The sequence below is a fragment of the Rana temporaria genome, chromosome 5 (genome assembly GCF_905171775.1).
Source record: "Rana temporaria chromosome 5, aRanTem1.1, whole genome shotgun sequence".
Taxonomy (NCBI): Eukaryota; Metazoa; Chordata; class Amphibia; order Anura; family Ranidae; genus Rana; species Rana temporaria.
The window spans coordinates 408,189,609-408,206,429 of NC_053493.1; the positions used below are offsets into that span (position 1 = coordinate 408,189,609).

The 16,821-nt window shown below is 45.7% G+C and overlaps 1 protein-coding gene across 1 annotated transcript in view; it reads right to left on the reverse strand.

Annotated features, from left to right (window-relative positions):
* COL22A1 (collagen type XXII alpha 1 chain) overlaps positions 1-16,821 on the reverse strand; it is a 513,833-nt gene that overhangs the window by 425,565 nt on the left and 71,447 nt on the right. Inside the window, exon 2 of the mRNA XM_040355007.1 lies at positions 10,963-11,108. Within this exon, the coding sequence (XP_040210941.1) occupies positions 10,963-11,056 (94 nt within the window). The 5' untranslated portion in view covers positions 11,057-11,108. The remainder of the gene's footprint in view (positions 1-10,962; positions 11,109-16,821) is intronic.

A 16,821-nucleotide genomic window follows, 5' to 3' on the forward strand; every position in this document is an offset into this window, starting at 1 on the left:
ACGTGCCAGGGCCGGCCGTCAATCATCCTCCCTCTCCATAGGCACGCCCATTCCCCGCGGGAGCCGAAATCTACGATGGACGACTACAAGGTGAGTACGGGGTTAAAAAAATCGGGACAGGCATACTGTAGCTCGCGCTACAATGCCTGTCTCGATGGTAAAATCATGGGATTGTGGGTGAACTACCGCTTTAAGCCCCGGACCAAAATGCAGCTAAAAGACCAGGCCAGGTTTTGCGATTCGGCACTGCGTCGCTTTAACAGACAATTGTGCGGTCGTGCGACGTGGCTCCCAAACAAAATTGACGTCCTTTTTTTCCCACAAATAGAGCTTTCTTTTGGTGGTATTTGATCACCTCTGCGGTTTTAATTTTTTGCGCTATAAACAAAAATAGAGCGACAGTTTTGAAAAAAATGCAATATTTTTTACTTTTTGCTATAATAAATATCCCCCAAAAATATATAAAAAAAAAATTTCCTCAGTTTAGGCCGATACGTATTCTTCTACATATTTTTGGTAAACAAAAATCACAATAAGCGTTTATCGGTTGGTTTGCGCAAAATGTATAGCATTTACAAAATAGGGGATAGTTTTATTGCATTTTATTATTTATTTATTTTTTACTACTAATGGCGGGGATCAGCGATTTTTTTCGTGACTGCGACATTATGGCGGACACTTCGGACAATTTTGACACATTTTTGGGACCATTGTCATTTTCACAGCAAAAAATGCATTTAAAGTGGAGTTTCCATCCCACATTTTTTTTTTCATTATTGTGCTCATTAGACCTAAAAAAGTAAAAAAAAAAATTTTTTTTTTTTTTTTTTACTCAACTAGGAAATGCCTGTTGCTATGCAGTCCCACGTAATCTGCCTTTGAAACCACCTAGGATTCTGACATCATCTCCCTCTAATGCTCCTGGGAAATGTGTGTCATCATTTCCCAGGATGCAGTGCGCTGTCCAATTATCACTCCCCATCCAAGACTTCCAGGAAGTAAGTGCTTGTAGGCTTCACAATGCCCACAACCAAAATGAAAACGGTGTAGACATAGTTTTATAAACTATCTTTTTTGATCGGCGGCGGATTGTAAAATAGTAAGTGACCGGATTTATATTATAAAAACGCAGGATGAAAGGACATACATTTAAAAAATGCTAATTGTGGTTGGAACTCCGCTTTAAATTGCATTGTTTATTGTGAAAATGACAGTTTCAGTTTGGGAGTTAACCACAGGGGGCGCTGAAGGAGTTATGTTTCACCTAGTGTGTGTTTACAACTGTAGGGGGGTGTGGCTGTAGGTCTGACGTCATCGATTGTGTCTCCCTATAAAAGGGATGACACATTCGATGCACCTGCCACAGTGAAGCACGGGGAAGCCCCGTTCTTCAGCTCCGGGGAGCGATCGCGCGGGGGGGGGGGGTGGCTAGAAACTAATAGCCGCCCCCTCATCCCGGATCGCTCCCAGAGGCTTACCGACCGCCGCATGTACCGGGGGGGGGGGTCCTGATCGGATTCCCGACCCACGTCTAGGCAGGGACGTACGGGTACGCCCATCTGCCTGTACGTGTCATTCTGTGGACGTATATGTACATACTGCGGTCGTTAAGTGGTTAAAACTGGGAAGGTGAAATTTTTGTATATTTGTTGGGCAATTTTACAAGGTGCAAAAGGCTCCAGAAGGTTACAGAAGCTCCTCTTCGTGCCCAGGTAAATTTTTAGATTTCAGCGTTTTAACACAAACGGATGAGGACGAGAGGATGTCCGTGATAGGTGGAACACTGAAAACTGACTTGCTTCTGGGAAACTGAGTGTTTCCCTATCACGGACAAGAATGAGGAGGAGGCGTGGCTTTTGTACACCGGAAGGCCGCTGTCTTACGGCAAAGCATGACACGGCTCTCATCAGGTATGGCACAGTTGTTTCTATGCAGTTCTGCCAAGCATAGTCATATTTTTTTCAGACCTCAGGCACTCCAAGCCATTTGAACTTACCGTATACACTCGAGTATAAGCCGAGTTTTTCAGCACATTTTTTTGTGCTGAAAATGCCCCCCTCGACTTATACTCGAGTCACCTTTTTGTGCCTGATCTCCCTGAATTTGGGGACCCAGTACCGGCCGGCTGTAGGTTCCCTGGACCCCAAACTTGGCACACATGTAGCTCCCCTCTTCCTCTACAAGTGTGCAAAGTTTGTTGTCCGGGGGACCTACGGCTGGGGAGCACCGATTTTTCAAACCCGGACACCCCTTCCATAGACTCCCATGTTAAACGGTAATTTCTCTGGTGAATTTGGGGACCCGGTACCGGCCGGTTGTAGGTCTCCTGGACCCCAAACTTGGCACACATGTAGCCCCATTTCTCCTCTACAAGTGTACAAAGTTTGTTGTCTGGGGTACCTACGGCTGGGGAGCAATGATTTTTCAAAGCCTTATAGCTTAAGCTTATATTCAGGTCGGCTTATACTCGAGTATATACGGTAATGTGCCCATAGATATATCATTGTCACAAATCTACTGGTTATGGTAGAATTTGAAAATGATCTTTGCCCGGACATTCTGTGACTTCTACAGAGCCCAATGGCCAGTGCATCTTTTTATGGAAAAATCAATTGGCTAGGTTGGATTTTCCTGGCTAATTGTTATTGCTTTACCTCAAAATTAGCAACGTTGGAGATTTCTTCTGATAAGGATTGACCCCTGACACAACCTCAGGGCTTAACCCATTCTGCCGTTTGACCCAAATCGTGAAATTATGCAGAGAACTGATAGAGAGCTCTGTTCCTTTCGGTGTCCAGCCGTAGAGAGAAGGGGCTGGACTTTTAATTGGTCTTTTATAAACAACATGACATCATACACATGAGCACAGCTGATAGGTCAGTCCATATATAGTCCCTTATTACACGCCCCTGTGACATCTGTTCTTGGCATACTGCACACGTTTCAAAAGTCTTTGGGGGCCATCTTTGTTTTAGTCGATGGAAGGGGCCATGGGAGGAGCTGTTTTGGAGGGGTTTGAAGACATCTGTTTTCACTTAATCACTTCCTGAAGGGTTGATTAACGCTATAATGTCTCTTAAGGAAAGTAATTTTCTAATACACTCACATACATATGTATTATATCTTATATCGATCAAGAAATAAAAGGAAATAAAACAAATACACGATATAATGAAAGAAAGGCAATATTTCAGTGGTTCTAATCATAACACAAAAATATTCATTTCAGTAACTTTCATCACACTTCCTACCCGATAGGACTAAATAGACATCATTTGGGTCATTCAAGCATGTGTGATACAAGGATTCATGTTTGTTGGAAAGAGCCTTATTGGTTCTTGCATAGTGAAAATGTATAACCCTGCTACAAAGTATCTATAACCTCCTCAATGGGCACAGTGGGCAGGCTGCAAATGGGCACAGTAAGGCTGCAAATGGACATGGTTGACCCTCTTTTCCGCTTACAGTAGCTGCTGCATTCTCACCCTCGGCTTATACTCGAGTCAATACATTTTCCCAGTTCTTTTGTGGTAAAATTAGGTGCCTTGGCTTATATTCGGGTCGGCTTATACTCGAGTAGATACGGTATTTAGCAAAATGTATAAAAAAAAAACACCAGTGGTGACTAAATACCACCACCAAAAGAAAGCTCTATTTGTTAATTTTTTTATATAAAAATGTCATATGGGTACAGTGTTGCATGACCGCGGAATTGTCAATTAAAAGTGTGACAGCGCTGAAAGCTGAAAATTGGCCTGGGCAAGAAGGGGGTAAAAGTGTCCGGTATTGAAGTGGTTAAGATGCATAGATAAAGTGCAAATATAAGATAAGGTGCAAAGAAAAGGTTGAAATGCTTCACTGGAGAAAATATTGCTCTAAGCCAGGGGTCTCCAAACTGCGGCCCGAGGGCCAGATGTGGCCCTTTGCTAGCTTCTATCCGGCCCTTGGGGCACTATTCCTTCCACTGATTTGAGGCACTATTACTCCCATTGAGACCAACAATGGGGCACTGTTTCTTCCACTGATACCAATGATGGGATACTATTCCTCCTACTAATAGGGGCCCTATCCCTCCTATTGACCACCAATCCTGAGGCCATTATTATTCTCACTGATGCCAACATTTTTTGCCCCTGCTGGTCACAATCCGGCCCTCCTAAAGTCTAAAGGACAAAAAACTGGTTTTACCGCGTTTTACCGCATTTGCGTTTATAAGCATTTGGTTAAGAAACATCATAAGACCCTCCCTAAGCTCAAAAAACAGTATTATTTAACCATTTCAGCTATTTTGTGAGACCAGAGCAGCTGAGAGAGCAGCAGTGTACGTGTATTTAGCGTGTCACTTGCCACGTCACCTGCCTCAAGTTGTGTATTGTCCACTTGCCACGTCATCTGCCACGTCACCTGGCCACGCCACCTGCCACAAGTTGTGGATTGTCCACTGGCCACGTCACCTGGCCACGTCACCTGCCATGTCACCTGGCCACGTCACCTGCCACAAGTTGTGGATTGTCCACTTGCCACGTCACCTGCCACATCAACTGGCCACGTCACCTGCCAAGTTGTGAATTGTCCACTTGCCACGTCACCTGGCCACGCCACCTGCCACAAGTTGTGGATTGTCCACTGGCCACGTCACCTGGCTATGTCACCTGCCACGTCACCTGGCCACGTCACCTGGCCACGTCACCTGACACAAGTTGTGGATTGTCCACTGGCCACGCCACCTGCCACATCAACTGGCCACGTCACCTGCCACAAGTTGTGGATTGTCCACTTGCCACGTCACCTGGCCACGCCACCTGCCACAAGTTGTGGATTGTCCACTGGCCACGCCACCTGCCACGTCAACTGGCCACGTCACCTGCCACAAACTGTGAATTGTCCACTTGCCACGTCACCTGGCCACGCCACCTGCCACAAGTTGTGGATTGTCCACTGGCCACGTCACCTGGCTATGTCACCTGCCACGTCACCTGGCCACGTCACCTGGCCACGTCACCTGACACAAGTTGTGGATTGTCCACTGGCCATGCCACCTGCCACGTCAACTGGCCACGTCACCTGCCACAAGTTGTGGATTGTCCACTTGCCATGTCAACTGGCCACGTCACCTGTCACGTCACCTGGCCACATCACCTGCCACGTCACCTGGCCACATCACCTGCCACAAGTTGTGGATTGTCCACTGGCCACGTCACCTGCCACATCAACTGGCCACGCCACCTGCCAAGTTGTGAATTGTCCACTTGCCACGTCACCTGGCCACGCCACCTGCCACAAGTTGTGGATTGTCCACTGGCCACGTCACCTGGCTATGTCACCTGCCACGTCACCTGGCCACGTCGCCTGGCCACGTCACCTGCCACAAGTTGTGGATTGTCCACTTGCCATGTCACCTGGCCACGTCACCTGCCACAAGTTGTGGATTGTCCACTTGCCACGTCACCTGGCCACGTCACCTGCCACAAGTTGTGGATTGTCCACTGGCCACGCCACCTGCCACGTCAACTGGCCACGTTACCTGCCACAAGTTGTGGATTGTCCACTTGCCATGTCACCTGGCTATGTCACCTGCCACGTCACCTGCCACATCACCTGGCACATCACCTACCACAAGTTGTGGATTGTCCACTTGCCACGTCACCTGCCTCAAGTTGTGTATTGTCCACTTGCCACGTCATCTGCCATGTCACCTGGCCACCCCACCTGCCACAAGTTGTGGATTGTCCACTGGCCACGTCACCTGGCCACGTCACCTGCCGCAAGTTGTGGATTGTCCACTTGCCATGTCACCTGGCCATGTCACCTGCCACATCACCTGGCCACGTCACCTGCCACAAGTTGTGGATTGTCCACTGGCCACATCACCTGCCACGTCAACTGGCCACGTCACCTGCCACAAGTTGTGGATTGTCCACTGGCCACGTCACCAAGCCTTGTCACCTGCCATGTCACCTGGCCATGTTACCTGCCACAAGTTGTGGATTGTACACTTGCCACGTCACCTGGCCATGTTACCTGCCACAAGTTGTGGATTGTCCACTGGCCACGTGACCTGGCCACGTCACCTGCCACATCACCTGGCCACATCACCTACCACAAGTTGTGGGTTGTCCACTTGCCACGTCACCTGGCCATGTTACCTGCCACAAGTTGTGGATTGTCCACTGGCCACGTGACCTGGCCACGTCACCTGCCACATCACCTGGCCACATCACCTACCACAAGTTGTGGGTTGTCCACTTGCCACGTCACCTGGCCATGTCACCTGCCACAAGTTGTGGATTGTCCACTGGCCACGTCACCTGCCACAAGTTGTGGATTGTCCACAATGCAATGCAAGCAATTAAATTTTTTATGTTTTTTTTATGGTTTTTCATCATTTGCCATCATTTTTGAGATTTCTAATGTAAAAAAATAGGTCACCTTTAAAAACGCCTATAAACGAAATCGCGGCAAAACGCCGGTACCGCGTTTTACCGCGATTTGCCGCGATTTGCGTCTAAAACGCGAAAGCTGAAAGCGTCTGAACCCAAAATTTTGGGTTTGGAAAAACGGCCCTAAACCCAACTGCTTTGAAATGCCAAAAAACGTGATTGTGTGCATGGACACATAGGATAACATTAAATGTGTTCAGGGGCAGTTGAAAAAAATGCCCAAATGCCTCTGAACTCGAGTTTACCAGCGTCTCGTGTGCATGGGGCCTAAGACTTTACATACTGTTGGTGTGTCTCCAGGAAAGCCCAATTACTATTTACTTACTGATGTCAGGAAGCCTGTTTGATTGTAAAGGGAAAACTTATTTTTTATAGCATTGTAAAGGGTTAAAACTCCACCAGCTTACGTTTTTTGCCACCTGTGTGTCCCCATTGAGGAGAGTCGTCCCACTACCTGACCTGGTGACCAATGACACAGAGAAAAAAAGTAGGGGGCGAAATCCAGAATGTTATGCCCCGTACACACAATCGGAATTTCCGTCGGAAAGAAAGTTGGATGGTTTTTCCCTATGAAATTCCGCTCAAGCTTGGCATACACACGGGGCTAGATTCAGGTAGCTGTGCTTGATCTTACGGCGGCGCAGCGTATCGTATTTACGCTACGCCGCCGCAACGTACAGGAGCAAGTGCAGTATTCACAAAGCACTTGCTCCGTAAGTTGCGGCGGCGTATCGTAAATGGAGCCGGCGTAAGCGCGCGTAATTTAAATGTGGAAGGGGGCGTGTTTTATGTAAATCTATGATGACCTGACGTGATTGACGTTTTGTACGAACGGCGCATGCGCCGTCCGTGTACATATCCCAGTGTGCATTGCTCCCAAGTACGCCGCAACGACGTATTGGTTTCGACGTGAGCGTAAATTACGTCCAGCCCTATTCGCGAATGACTTACGCAAACGATGTAAAAAATTCAAAAATCAAAGCGGGAACGACGTCCATACTTAACATTGCGTGCGCCTCATAGAAGCAGGAGCAACGTTACGCCGGAAAAAGCCTTATGCAAACGACGTAAAAAACTACCGCCGGGCGCACGTACGTTTGTGAAACGGCGTATCTAGGTAATTTGCATACTCTACGCCGAAAACTACGGAAGCGCCACCTAGCGGCCATGGTGAGAATGCACCCTAAGATACGACGGCGTAAGAGAATTACGCCAGTCGGATCTTAGGCTAATGTCGGCGTATCTTGCTTTCTGAATACAGAAAGAAGATACGCCAGCGCAGATTTGAATTTACGCGGCGTATCAATAGATACACCGGCGTAAATTCTTTCTGAATCTACCCCAGTGTCACACAGAAGTTCTCGGAACTTTCGACCGGTGACGTACAACACGACGACGAGCCGAGAAAAGGAGGTTCAATGCTTCCGAGCATGCGTCAAAGTGTTTCTGAGCATGCATGTTTTTTTCCCACCCATCGGAATTGCATACAGACGAACGGATTTTTCGATAGTATTTTTTTGCGTCTGAAAAATTGAGAACCTGCTCTCAAACGTTTGCTGGCGGAAATTCCGACAGCAGAAGTCTAATGGAGCCTACACACGGTCGGAATTTCCGATGAAAAGCTGACATCTGACTTTTGCTGGTGGAAATTCCACTCATGTGTACGCGGCATTAGAGTTCTCCCCAGGACTAGACGTGAAGGGATTCCAACTGTTCCTAAGCAGCACATTCCCTCACTTTGGTTAACTTCTTCTTTTGGGACAAGAATTGAAGGGAACATTTCCCAATGGTACACAGAAAATGACCTCAGAGCCTAAACCAACAGAAGAAGTATAAGGCCAAAATGGTAAAAGAGTCCAAAACGCTTTAGAGCTAGTTTACACTTCAAAACAAGGCTTCGAAGCCGCTTTGTTAAAGCTCTCTGAATGCCAGAAAAAAAAAAAATGGTTAGCTTACAGTCCTGTTTACACCTTGCTTTTGCTTGGTGCTTCAATGGGGCTTCGATGAGCCTTTGGTGGGGCTTCAATGAGGCTTTGGTGGAGCTTCCATGAGCCTTTGGTGGAGCTTCCATGAGCCTTTGGTGGAGCTTCCGTGGGGGTTCGATGGGGCTTCGATGAGCATATGGTGGAGCTTTGATAAGCCTTTAGTGAAGCTTCGATGAGCCTTTGGTGGAGCTTCAATGAGCCTTTGGTGGGGATTCGATGAGCCTTTGGTGGGGCTTCCATGAGGCTTAAATGAGCTTTGGTGGGGCTTCGATGAGCCTTTGGTAGGGCTTCTATGAGCTTTTGGTGGGGCTTCGATGAGCCTTTGGAGGAGCTTCAACGGGGCTTTAATGAGGCTTTGGTGGAGCTTCCATGAGCCTTTGGTGGAGCTTCCATGAGCCTTTGGTGGAGCTTCCATGAGCCTTTGGTGGAGCTTTCATGAGCCTTTGGTGGAGCTTCAATGAGCTTTTGGTGGCGCTTCGATGAGCCATTGGTGGAGATTCGGTGGGGCTTCAATGAGGCTTTGGTGGAGCTTCGATGAGCCTTTAGTGGAGCTTCGATGAGCCTTTGGTGGAGCTTCGATGAGCCTTGGGTAGAGCTTCGATGTTGCTTCAATGAGGCTTTGGTGGAGCTTCCATGAGCCTTTGGTGGGGCTTTGATGAGCCTTTGGTGGGGCTTCGATGAGCCTTTAGTGGGACTTCGATGAGCCTTTGGTGCGGCTTTGATGGGGCTTCGATGAGGCTTTAGCCTTTAGTGGGACTTCGATGAGCCTTTGGTGCGGCTTTGATGGGGCTTCGATGAGGCTTTTGTGGAGCTTCGATGAGCCTTTGGTGAAGCTTCGATGAGCCTTTGGTGGGGCTTCGATGAGGCCTCGGTGGAGCTTCAAGCAAGCTTTGCCATAGACTTTTATGGAGGCTTTATAGACACTTTGAAGCACAACTAAAGCGACACGGGGTATAATTTTTGAAGCCAAGCAAAGCAAAAGCAAGGTGTAAACAGGACTGTAATCTAACCATTTTATTTAGTGACAGCAGCTTTGACTGGCATTCAGAGAGCTTTAAGAAACCCTGCCCGAAGCTTTGTTTTGAAGCAAATGTAAACTAGCCCTTAATGTGTGTTGAAGGCCGAAGCAAGTGTCTGCCACTAGGGTCAGGGTTAATAGCAGTGGCGCCAGTGGCCAATTATGCCGGTTATTTTGGCAGTGACAGCAAGACTCTCTGGTTATCTCTGATGAATTGGCAGGTTTCTGGCACCCGAAACATGTTGGTTGTTTTATTTTTAACCATTAAAGCAATTTGAGCTCATTTACTATTGCGGTGTGGTGTTCCTTCTGCTTTGAGGGACTTTCTGGGTTCCCATTGGAGGGCAACCTTGCTTCATTCGTCAATGAGCTTTCTTGGATGTGGCCTTCTAGTAGCAAAAAAAATAACCTGATGGGGGTTTTACTCCATCAAAAAAAAATGGGTATGCATACACTTTTACGGAGCTTTACTTAACCACTTGAGATCCGCGCTATAGACAAAATATGTCCACAGCGCGGCTCTCAAGTGCCAAGTGGACGTGTTTACACGGCCTTTTATGTGCATTACCCGCGCGCGCCACTGGGGGGCGCGCGGCGGGTAAACACTGTCCCGGCGCATCGCCGAAGAGCCGATGCGTGTACCTGGCGGCCGCGTTGTCCGCCGGGTACACGCGATCGTCGGTGACACGGGAACTGACAGCAGGGACGTGGAGCTCTGTGTGTAAACACAGAGCTCCACGTCCTGTCAGGGAGAGAGGAGACCGATCTGTGTCCCTTTACATAGGAACACAGCATCAGTCACCTCCCCCAGTCACCCCCTCCCCCCACACAGTTAGAACACGCCCAGGCTACACAGTTAACCCCTTCCTCACTCCCTAGTGTTAACCCCTTCCCTGCCAGTCACATTTATACAGTAATTAGTGCATTTTTATAGCACTGCTCGCTGTATAAATGTGAATGGTCCCAAATTTGTTTAAAAGTGTCCGATACGTCCGCTGCAATATCGCAGTCCCAATAAAAATCGCAGATCGCCGCCATTACTAGTAAAAAAATAAATTAAAAAAAATCATAATTCTGTTCCCCATTTTGTAGGCGCTATAACTTTTGCGCAAACCAGTCGCTTATTGCGATTTTTTTTTTTTTTACAAAAATACGTCGAAAAATACGTATCGGCTTTAAATGAGAAAATGTATTTATTTATTTATTTTTAAATTGGGAAATTTATTATAGCAACAAGTAAAAAATATATATATATTTTTTAAATTGTCGCTTTTTTTTTGTTTATAGCGCAAAAAATAAAAACCGCAGAGGTGATCAAATACCACCAAAATAAAGCTCTATTTGTGGGGAAAAAGGACGTAAATTTTGTTTGGGAGCCACGTCGCACGACCGCGCTAATGTCAGTTAAAGCGACGCAGTGCCGGAAGCTGAAATTTCGCCTGGGCACGAAGGGGGTTTATGTGCCCAGTAAGCAAGTGGTTAAGCCTAGACCCTTCATTCGCTAGTTATGGTGACTTACCTGCTCTTTGTGCTTCAGCGTGTCCACCTCCGAACACCAGGACCAGCATCAGCAGCACTAAAGAAGTGATTTGATATCCTTGGCCCTTCCACATTCTTCCTGTCCTGTCCAGATGTGCCGGGCGATGAGATCATTTAAATATTCACCTGTTTAAAAAGATAAAAATGAATAAGTTATTAACCGTTCCTCATTTGTGTCCATCCACAACTTTATTAGTTCATTTTAACAATTACATTCTTTCTTTTCTTTTTTCTTTACAACTTTCTCAATGTTTGAAAAGTTTTATCACGCAGATCTACTTGATTTACTGTATGCATGTTATTATAGTAAAAATGGTTGTAGACTGTAATCTGTATATCACAGTCCATTCACAATGCCAAACTCTACAAAAGATTCTGCTCCAGATTCTTAAATGAGATACGACGGCGTATCTCCAGATACGCCGTCGTATCTCTGAGTTGCGCCGTCGTATCTATGCGCATAGATTTCCCTTAGATCCGACAGGCGTAAGTCTCTTACGCCGTCGGATCGTAACTGCATATTTACGCTGGCCGCTAGGGGCGTGTACGCTGATTTACGCGTCGAAATATGTAAATCGGCTAGATACGCGAATTCACGAACGTACGCCCGGCCGACGCAGTACAGTTACGTCGTTTACGTTAGGCTTTTCTCGGTGTAAAGTTACCCCTGCTATATGGTGGCGTAAGTGCGGCGTACCAATGTTAAGTATGGCCGTCGTTCCCGCAACGAAATTTGAAAAATTTGCGTCGTTTGCGTAACTCGTCCGTGAATGGGGCTGGACGTAATTTACGTTCACGTCAAAACCAATACGTCCTTGCGGCGTATTAGGAGCAATGCACACTGGGATATTTTCACGCCGTTCGTGAAAAACATCAATCACGTCGGGTCACAGAACATTAGCATAAAACACGCCCCCCCTGTCCCACATTTGAATTAGGCGGGCTTACGCCGACCGATTTACGCTACGCAGAAAGGGCCAGATTCAGGTAGAATCGCGGCGGCGTAACGTATCGTAGATTTTTCATAGCGAGTGCCTGATTCACCAAGCACTTGCGTGAAAAATTACGCCGGCAGCCTCCGACGTAAGCCCGCGTAATTTAAATGGGCGTGTGCCATTTAAATTAGGCGCGCTCCCGTGCCGGACCTACTGCGCATGCTCCGTTTCGAAATTCCCGCCGTGCTTTGCGCGCAGTGACGTCATTTTTTCGAACGGCGACGCGCGTAGCGTACTTTCGTATTCACGGACGTCTTAAGCAAACGCCGTTGATTTTTACATTTCGACGCGGGAACGACGGCCATACTTTATACAGCAATACGTTTGCTGTGTAAAGTTAAGGCACCAAAAACGACGACTAACTTTGCGACGGGAAACTAGACTAGCGGCGACGTAGCGAACGCGAAAATCCGTCGTGGATCGCCGTAACTCCTAATTTGCATACCCGACGCCGGTTTACGACGCGAACTCCCCCCAGCGGCGGCCGCGGTACTGCATCCTAAGATCCGACAGTGTAAAACAATTACACCTGTCGGATCTTAGGGATATCTATGCGTAACTGATTCTATGAATCAGTCGCATAGATACTCTGAGAGATATGACGTCGTATCTCCTTTGAGAATCTGGCCCAAAGTGCTTTGAGAATACTGCACTTGCCCGTCTAAGTTGCGGAGGCGTAACGTAAATCGGATACGTTACGCCTGCACAAAGTTACGCGCTCCTACGATAATCTGGCCCTCTATCAACAGCCACCAGATTGACCACCAACCTTGTGGTAAGAGGTGCCTCAGTCAAAATAAATTTTATTTTACAATAACAAAATAAAATATTTTCTATATTTAGGAAAATCTTCCTTATATTTAAAATGGTTGTAAAGTTGCATTAAGGCAAAAAAAATAAAAAATATCCAAGTCATCTCCCCCTGCCCCCTCCTATAATACTTACCCGAGCCCAATTTTCATCCATGCATGTCTGCAGCAGTGCTGCTCTTCTCTCTCACATCTCATCACAGGACGCTCAGCAGCAGCAGGGGCTATATATACAGTGGTACCTTGGATTACAAGCATAATTCGTTCCAGAAGAATTCTTGTAATCCAAAGCACTCGTATATCCAAGCGACTTTCCCCATAGAAGTCAATGGGAACTCTGATAATTTGTTCCACAGTGACTTCTATTGTATGCTGTACCGCATGTGGCCAGAGGTGGTGCCGCCAACACTTGGAAACTGCCGGGAGCCGTTCGTATTGCACTGGGAAACACTTGGAAAGGCTCGGAAACACTCAGGAACGGAGTGTTTCCGAGTGGCTCTGAGTGTCATCAGCGCCCCCACACCTCTGGCCAAATGCGGTACTGCACACCACAGAGGCTTGAATCCTGCTCATTTTGCAAGACAATGGTAGGAAAACAAGTCAGCTTGGTAATAGCTTGCAATGAGAAATGCTTGATAACCGCGTTATTCACAATCCGAGGTATTACTATATATATACAGGGGCGGACTGACTATTCGTCACTCAGACGAATGCCAGAGGGCCCCATGCCACTAGGGGGCACCATCAGGGCTGCCAGCCTCAATAAAACCAGGGACAGTATGTAAAAATCTGTGTTTTTAAAAAAAATCCTTTTCAGTCTGTGTGTATGTATACTGTGTGGCCCCATAATCTGTTGCCTAGGGGCCCCATAGTCTCCTATTGCCCGGGGGGCCCATAATGTCCTATTGCCCGGGGGCCCCATGAGTTGTCAGTCCGCCCCTGTATATATATAGAAAACAAACCAGGATTCTACCATGATACAAGTTCCCTGGTGGTTCAGGCCAAGGGAAACCTGAATATATATATATATATATATATATATATATATATATATATATATATATATATATATATATATATATATATATATATATATCAGGCCAAGGGAAACCGTCCATGAACACCAGGTCCCAGGATCAAATCCCAGACACGGTGTGACAAAAGTCACTACTCTAGTATGGCTGTAAATTTCAGCTTCAGCTACTGGGGTCTATACACACCAGGAATGGTGAAGGAGATACCGAAAACATCTGAAAAAGCAGAGCACTAAATTTCTTATTTTCAATAAAAAATGAGAAAAATATCTGTCACATACTGTATACATGACTGCACAATGTGTAAAGTGATGTGTAAATTGTTGGCGCTATATAAATGCCTATAACAAATAAATAAATGAATACACGTATTTAAAAATAAAATCACTATACACTGCCCTTAATAAAAAAATCGTTTCAGCAGCTCAGCGTTTCCTACACACAGAAGAAGTACGCCGGAGTATCTGCTGATACTCCGGCGTACTTTCAAATTTGCCGCGTCGTATCTTTAGGTTGAATCCTCAAACCAAGATACGACGGCTTTTGGCTTCGATCCGACAGGCGTACGGCTTCGTACGCCTTCGGATCGTAGGTGTAATACTTTGGCGCCCGCTGGGTGGAGTTTGCGTCGTTTTCCGTGTCGGGTATGCTAATTAGCTGTTTCTGGCGATTCACGAAGGCCGTCGCATTCTCTTACGTCGTCTCTAGTCGACTTTTTCCAGCGTATAATTAAAGCTGCTATTTTGTGGCGTATAGATAGACTTGCCATGTTAAAGTATGGCCGTCGTTCCCGCGTCGAATTTTGAATTTTTTTTTTTTGCGTAAGTCGTCCGTGAATAGGAAAAGACGTAACTCACGTCGACGTTCAAAAAATCACGTCGGTGCGACGTAATTTCGCGCAAAGCACGGCGGGAAATTTCAAAACAGAGCATGCGCAGTACGTTCGGCGCGGGAACGCGCCTAATTTAAATGATCCACACCCCCTACCTGGATCATGTGAATTAGGCGGGCTTGCGCCGGAGGGATTTACGCTACGCCGCCGCAACTTTACAGGCAAGTGCTTTGTGAATCAAGCTCTTTCCCCGTAAAACTTGCGGCGGTGTAACGTAAATGCGATACGTTACGCCGCCGCAAATGTTCCTGAATCTGGCCCTTTATTACCATCCCCATACTTTCAATCAAATCTAAATAAACAATTTCCGATGTGTATTGAGATCTGTAATGCTATCCAGCAAATACTGCAGCTAATGTTAGGACTTGGCTGCACTTGTATCCCTTTTCTAATATTCCTTGAGAACTCCCCCTGGAAATATATTGCGTTATGGTTCCTAGCGTGTTTGTTTGCTACACAGAATATATTTTCCTATACTTCCCAGTGAAGCCGATCGGGATCTGAGAAAGTTGTCAAATGCTATCTGCATCTCACTGTTGTTTACCATCTAATTTTCAAATGAATAAAACATATTGTTGAGCTTAGTGAGAATATTTGTGCTGAACAGTGAATTGTTGTATATAGGAATGTATGGAGAATATTTACCGAATAAACTGCACCTTGGATTACTGACATACTTTCCCATAACCATGGTCTGATTGGAAGATATTTATAATAAAAGATTTTTTTTATCTATTTTACATATTATTGAAAGTAGTGTACTGACACAAAAAATTCTGCGGCACAGTGTTGTTGTTTCCTTTCATAAATTGTAGAATTGTAAATTGTAGAATTGTCTTTTTTTCAACCTCAATTACTATGTAACTATTTAAACAGAGATTTCAGAGAGCAGGGGGTCCATGCAGGTCATGAATGATTTAGGAGGAGCAATATTGAGAGTAGAAAAAAAAAAGAAAAGTGAAAAGACAGAAGTCTAAATAAAAAATATTGGGGCAGATTCTCGTAGATCGCCGCATCTATGCAGCGGCGTAACGTATCTCATTTACGTTACGCCGCCGCAAGTTTTACGGGCAAGTGCTTGATTCACAAAGCACTTGCCTGTAAAGTTGCGGCAGCGTAGCGTAAATCCCCCGGCGCAAGCCCGCCTAATTCAAATGATCCGGGTAGGGGGCGTGGATCATTTAAATTAGGCGCGTTCCCGTGCCGAACGTACTGCGCATGCGCCGTCCCTAAAATGCATTACGCTAAATGACGTCGCAAGGACGTCATTGGTTTCGACGTGAACGTAAATGGCGTCCAGCCCCATTCGCAGACGACTTACGCAAACTATGTACATTTTTAAATTTCGACGCTGGAACGACGGCCATACTTAACATTGGTTGCCCCTCATATAGATGGGGCAACTTTACGCCGCGCAAATCTAACGTAAACGTCGTATCTTCACTGTGTCGACCGCGCGTACGTTCGGGAATTCGCGTATTTTGCTAATTTGCATACTCGATCGGGAAAACGACGGAGGCGACACCTAACGGCGAAAAAAAAATTGCATTTAAGATCGGACAGCGTAAGAGCCTTACGCCTGTCGGATCTAATGGTTATCTATGCGTAACTGATTCTAAGAATCAGTCGCATAGATACGACGGCCCAGTTTAGGACTTACGACGGCGTACATGGCGTTGCGCCGTCGTAAGCCCTTTCAGAATCTGGGCCAATATATACTAGTTTTATATATATATATAGATATATATATATATATATATATATGTATATATATATTGTGTATATATATATATATATATATATATATATATATATATATATATATATATATATATATATATAGTATATATTATTTTTTATTTAGACTTCTGTCATTTCACTTTTCTTTTTTTTTTTTTTTTTTACTCTCAATATTGCTTATATATATATATATATATATATATATATATATATATATATATATATATATATACCAGGTTTCCCCGAATATAAGACCTACCCCAAAAATAAGACCTTGCGCTATTTTCCAGGAGAGCTGCAATATAAGCCCTACCCCGAATATAAGCCCTAGTTTAAATTTTGTGTAAAAATCCTAGAATCCACTCTATT